The 5,729-nt window shown below is 44.2% G+C and overlaps 1 protein-coding gene across 1 annotated transcript in view; it reads left to right on the forward strand.

Moving 5' to 3' along the window:
- Positions 1–5,642, forward strand: part of si:dkey-70p6.1 (uncharacterized protein LOC570575 homolog) — a 16,127-nt gene extending 10,485 nt beyond the window's left edge. The window contains exons 6-8 of the mRNA XM_046056955.1: positions 446–607; positions 3,076–3,213; positions 4,082–5,642. Of these exons, the coding sequence (XP_045912911.1) occupies positions 446–607; positions 3,076–3,213; positions 4,082–4,621 (840 nt within the window). The 3' untranslated portion in view covers positions 4,622–5,642. The remainder of the gene's footprint in view (positions 1–445; positions 608–3,075; positions 3,214–4,081) is intronic.
- Positions 5,643–5,729: the final 87 nt, after the last annotated feature.

Here is a 5,729-nt window from a genome sequence, read left to right on the forward strand (position 1 = left end):
GCTGAACTGTCCAGTGCATGAGGAGTAAACGTATGTGAATTCTGTTTTATGGTGGACAGAGGCATCTAAAGAGAAACGTCCAGCAAGCATGGACCTTCTACTGCTGCTCAGCCGCCGGTCTAACTCTGATCTCCGTTCTCAAGGCAGGCAGCTTCCTCAGATCCCCTCTGGGACTGGAGAGGAGGGAGAGCACACTTACTCTGAGGTGGGCCGACGCTCCTCCACCACACGTACCGACGATGCCCTCTACGCCATGGTAGGCAGGGCCGGGCAGACAGACACTCCAGCCCCTCCGGCAGTCCCCGCAAACACTCCGGCGCCCCCGGACCCAGACGGGGATGTGGAAGGAGGGCTGCCTGAACCTGAGGCCCAGGTCATGTCTCCCCCTCATCCTCAGGAGACGGCCGAGTATGCCTGCGTCAGGAAGCTGAGGAAGGCCGACAAGGCACCACAAAAGAGGGACAGTGGGACGGATATGGGGGTGCCTCCAGCGCCACCTCCACGACACGCTCCGCCATCACATCCTGCTCCTCCTCCACCACACCCCCACAGCACAAAGTTGCCCCGTAGAAACGTGGACGCCTTCAACGTCCCGGCATTCCCAAAGGTTGGTGGAGGAACTTTTTTTGTATCTGATGATTTAAAAGAGTTCATATAATGTTTTGAAGTTCATACAATGGAACAGTAGTTAGACAAGGATAAGGGACACTTAGTAATAGCTTTGTCTGGAACATGAGATTCAGTTCTCTGGAAAAAGCCATTAAGTGAACCTTATGTTAAGATTGTTTAAGGAAAAAAGTTCTTATACAGGGTGAATTTGGTTTTAACATTGTGCCATTTAGGATATAAGCAAGTAATTATTAACCTTTAAAACACATCATTTCAGGTGATGGAGCATTGACAGATTTTTTTTTGAGATGTGGGCTTGAATTAGATTTTTTTTATATGTTTCTTAAATGTGACATAATTCCCACATAAATAACACGTAATAAGTCTCTCATAATGTTGATGATCTTGTACAGGATTCAGTTTTATGGGCTGAGGGAGGTCAGCAAGTGATGACTGGAGAGGGAGAGAAGGTTTAGAGCTAAGGTGGGTCGCTAGTGGTTTTGCAGAGGTCTGACTGGAGCAGGTAATGAGATCATACAAAGCAGATTAAGACTGAGTCGATGCCTTGTACACTGAGGGTCATTGATTTTTAGGGTAAAATTGTCAATTTATTTATCCAGGCTATTGGCTTGATGGATGGCCATTCAGAATGATTAACTGGATGTGTTGTGATAGTTTAATACAGATATTCATGCTCCTCAGAGGAAAAGTCCTACTGGCTTTGGTGATCCCCTGACTCTTCCAATAGCGCCATCATGAGGTTCACATTTGTGTTTTTTAGTAAAATATCTTCGCAACCATGGGATCGATTGTTATGAAATGTGTTCCTCCGCTTAGGGTGAATTGCTAATAACTTTGGTGATCCTCAAGCTTTTCATCTATTGCCATTATCAGGTCCAATTTTTAATAGTCCAAGACTTTGGTTTATGACTAAACTCCTGCAAAATGAATGCTTCATCAGCCTGAGCTGTAGTTGGTCGTGTACTTGTGGTTAGTGCTATTTAGCAAACATGCCAACACATCAAACTGAGATGGGGAACATGGTAAACAATATAACTGTTAAACATCAGCATGTTAGCATTATCACTATGATAAAGCTATGATCTCTATTCTGGTGTTAGCGTTTAGCTAAGTAGAGTCTCACAGAGCTGCAAACATGGCTGTAGACTCAAAAAAAAAAATACAAGGCTGCGTTGTTTCTGGTACAAGTGAGATGTAAAATACAATCCTTAAAGTCCACTTTGAGTAACAGATCCGTAATTTAAGGTCTTATTTTTTTAATCTGTGGTTGGGACAATTACCTGGTAAGCAGTAAAAATATAGCGTTCATATTACAATGCACACTTTGATTGGCCACTGCAGAACCGTACCAGATGTCACTTTTAGTCAAGTTCAGCCAGGTTCAGCTTTTTTGCTGGACGACCCTGTGTTTTTTGCTGTTGACGTCACGTTGGCACCCCCTCTGCATCGGCGGACTGGCCTCTAGAGTCGGTCTGAAGGCGGCCTTAGTCTTGTTTAAACACACATACAGTGGTGTAAAAAGTCTCTGAGATCTTTGTTCTGATTATCACGCTCAGATTTTTGTTGCTTGCTGCACTGACATGTGTAACAAATAACTTTGCGATGATTGCTTAATTCTGTAGTTCTTTGTCAGCATCAGTATGATATATTCAAATGCAGTTTCTAGTCCAGGTGCAGCAAGCAGGAGCTGGAGAGTATTTCTGTCAGATTTCCTGTTGATGCTGCAGAGGATCCACACAGTTGTAATTGTGCCAGTGTTGCAGTTTTCTCTGCACTTGGCTACATCATGCATGGTGTTGTGATATGTTAGCACTTCTGTAGACATTTCTTTGAAGTCCAGGCTGTGAGCTGTGTTTATTTGTTGAAGAGTTCTTAGTGATAGTGGGGTATTTCTGCTCTCAGCAGTGTCACCTCCTCCATATGTTCGCAGCAGCAGGAGTGTAGGCAGACGGTCTGATTTTACTGTGGATATAAAGCTTTGTGCTCCCCTCTAGGTGACAGTGGGAGACCATTTGCTGCCCTGTGTGAGGTCAGCAAGGTTGCGCTTTCTGCTGTGACCTGAGTTCAGTAGCACGCACAGTTCACAGGGCTTACATGTGTACGCAGTCTGCTCGCAGGGCTGTTCGCCACTGATTTTCTTGTGGATGATGCAACATGTTGAAATTGAGTCATCCAGAATATAAGCACATGGTTCCTCACCATACAAGCTCCACCTTCCAGGGAAAATCTTTTCAATACTGTATGAAATCCATCCAATACATTTCTAATGCCTGCTCCAACTGTGCTACAACACTTTTGCATGTTTAAAGTGGCTAATTTGTCTTTTATGAACCCCATTGGGTCGGTTTTCAGAATGCAGTTTTTATATTCACAAATACTCAAAGAAGACATGCATGATCATGCGAGAAGCTCTGCCCCAAATGTAATTTCTTGTACTGTTGACAGGAAGTGATGTTTATGGGCAACGGAGAGCAGTATATCTGGAAGCCTCCAGAGGATGAAGAGATGCTCATGCACCAAAATAAAGCCCTGGGACCGTTGGGTGCTCACACAGTGGAGAATATACAACCGTCTGCTGCTGTGGTGAGCGAGGACTCTTCAGTCTGTGCATCAGCCTATCTGTTAAATTACTGTGTAGAAGCTCTCCATTCCCAGTGTTCCCCTTAAATGTACCATTAGATTTAATATTGTCTAAAATATTAGACAAAACATTTTTACACATTATTTTACAGTATCCAGTAATTCACTTACTTATTTTGCTCTTAAATTGATTTAATTCAGTCCCAGTTTGTGCCTCTCATGTACTGAATTGCCAGTGCATTTTTTTAGTCATAGAGCTAAGCATCTCTTTCTGAAGAATAAATACCTGGCAGTTTTTTTTTTATACTAAGAAGGTCGTTTGTATATTTGTCCTGAAGGTATTTCAAGAATACTCAAAGACTCCTTTAACCCTCTGGATGAAAAAAAACCCAACAACAAATCAGTCTGCTGCACAATAAAAAAAGATTTTGAACGCATTTTCCAAACTACAACTCTTATTTCATAATTCAAATAAATGGAAAGGAGATATGTCCTTTCTGGCTACCTTGGCACAATAACTTCCTAGTGACTCTGCCTGGCAACCTCAGGTGACAATAAGCACTTACTGTAACTCCCCATTAAACCACAAGTTGTCATTTACACTTCAGTTGTACAGATTAAACAAACAGCATTAATTAGTGAGCTTTAAAGGTGCTGTTAGGAAGATTTTGTCACCTTTGGACAGAGCCAGGCTAGCTGTGTCCCTGTTTCCAGTCTTTATGCTAAGCAAACTCCAGCTTCATATTTAATGTACCTATATGAGAGTGAAATTGATAATTTAACCCTTGTCAAGAAACTGAATGAGTATTATTTCCCTAAATGTCAAACTATTCCTATTATACAGCTTCAGTAATGTGTTGTTTGACTGCAGGTGGCTGAGATGTACTCGAAGGTGTGTAAACCAGGAAAGAAGAAGAGAGCTGTGCCGGGGTCTCCCCCAGCAAATCCTGGCTTCCGGACCTTGGGTCGTGGTGACCGGGACCGAGACCGGGATGGGGGGTTTAGTGTAGTGGTCAAACCCCAGACGTGGGCCCTTCAGGAGGGGAAAGCAGTTGGAGGGCCCCTTGACGACCACTGCTATGAGTCCATCGGGACAGAGGAGTGTGATCCAGCCTACGAGAACATGGAAGGTGGAGGAGCCTGGAAGCGAGAGAGGCCCCCCAACACGTGTGCCACCCTGCGGCCGAGGAGGAAGAAAGCCCAGCAGCCCTTGCAGCAGCAACAGCCCCCTCCACCGCCGCCGACACAGCAGACCCCCAAGTTACAGCACCTGCCTGCCAAAGCCCTGCTGCTGCCGGGGGAGAACCTGTACGAGAGCATCGGTGACCTGAAGCAGGGCTCCGCCACCTCCAGCACCACCACCATCTTCACTTTCAACGACGGCATGGAGATGTATGTAACAGGGCTCTGAGGCGGCGGCTGCACTGTGACCCCTATCCTTCCAACACAAGGAGCTGAGCCAACACCATGAGGAGTGACGGCTGAGCCCCTGTCATGCTCACCCACACATACTGTTTACATTCAAGTCATAACATCATGCCTTTCACAGGCTCTGGAGGCCTTGGGGCAAAAATGTTGATCTGTTATGACCTGGGCTGAATACAAAGTCCAATCTATAAACCTTATAAGGAATCCAAAGGTAGAGAATAATAAATGAGCACAAGACCAATGCAGAGCAATCTGTACAGTAGGTAACAGTAGCACTTCTATTTTACTGATACATATGTGCAAAGCACAATAAAGTAAAAAGCCTAAATTCTTCCTTAATTTTAGCGGGTAAAAATAGTTGTTGACCTGGTCCTAGCAGGACTCCTATTTGGGGAAAAGGCACAGCATTGTGTGGAATCTTTTGGTAGCACTTAGTCTGTCATGAACAGGCCTTCCCTGTAGTTAGTCAAGATGTGATTCAGGACGGAATTTAAATGATATAAAGGAATGAATTACTTAATCAAAAAACTTGAAAGCTCAGGGACCAAGAGAATCAATTATGAGAGTATTATAACAAAAACTGCACACATTTTGCATTCCTCCTAAAAGCTTCGACTAATTTAGACCATCATCATATTTGAAAATCGACCAGATAGTTCCCTCCGTCTTGTTTTGTTTCATCTTACACGGACTGACCACTGTCTCCACTGCCGTCTGTAAATTAAGTGTTTTACTTTGTTGATCCTGTTTCTGCACTTTGCCTGCTACAAGTTGCATGCTAAAAAAAGTAAAAAAAAAAAAAAAAAAATATCAAGCACTGTCATGTGGTACCGCTATATGAATGTTTTTTTTCTATTGTTGTTGGTTGTTTATTTCTTTTTAGTGTGTTGCTTTATTCCTCTGTAGAGCTCAAAGCCAGTTAGATTAAGGATGTCTTTGGCTAGGTAGGACATCCTTTGCCTGTCACACACAGAGTACAGGTGAAGCAAGACTTAAGAGAACTGTTCGAGTCCTAAAAGTGGAGACAGTCCACTCACCACCATCACACCCCCCCCCCCCCCCCCCCCCCCCCCCCCCCCCCCCCCCCCCCC

Source organism: Micropterus dolomieu, linkage group LG08 (genome assembly GCF_021292245.1).
Source record: "Micropterus dolomieu isolate WLL.071019.BEF.003 ecotype Adirondacks linkage group LG08, ASM2129224v1, whole genome shotgun sequence".
In the NCBI taxonomy this organism is placed as follows: Eukaryota; Metazoa; Chordata; class Actinopteri; order Centrarchiformes; family Centrarchidae; genus Micropterus; species Micropterus dolomieu.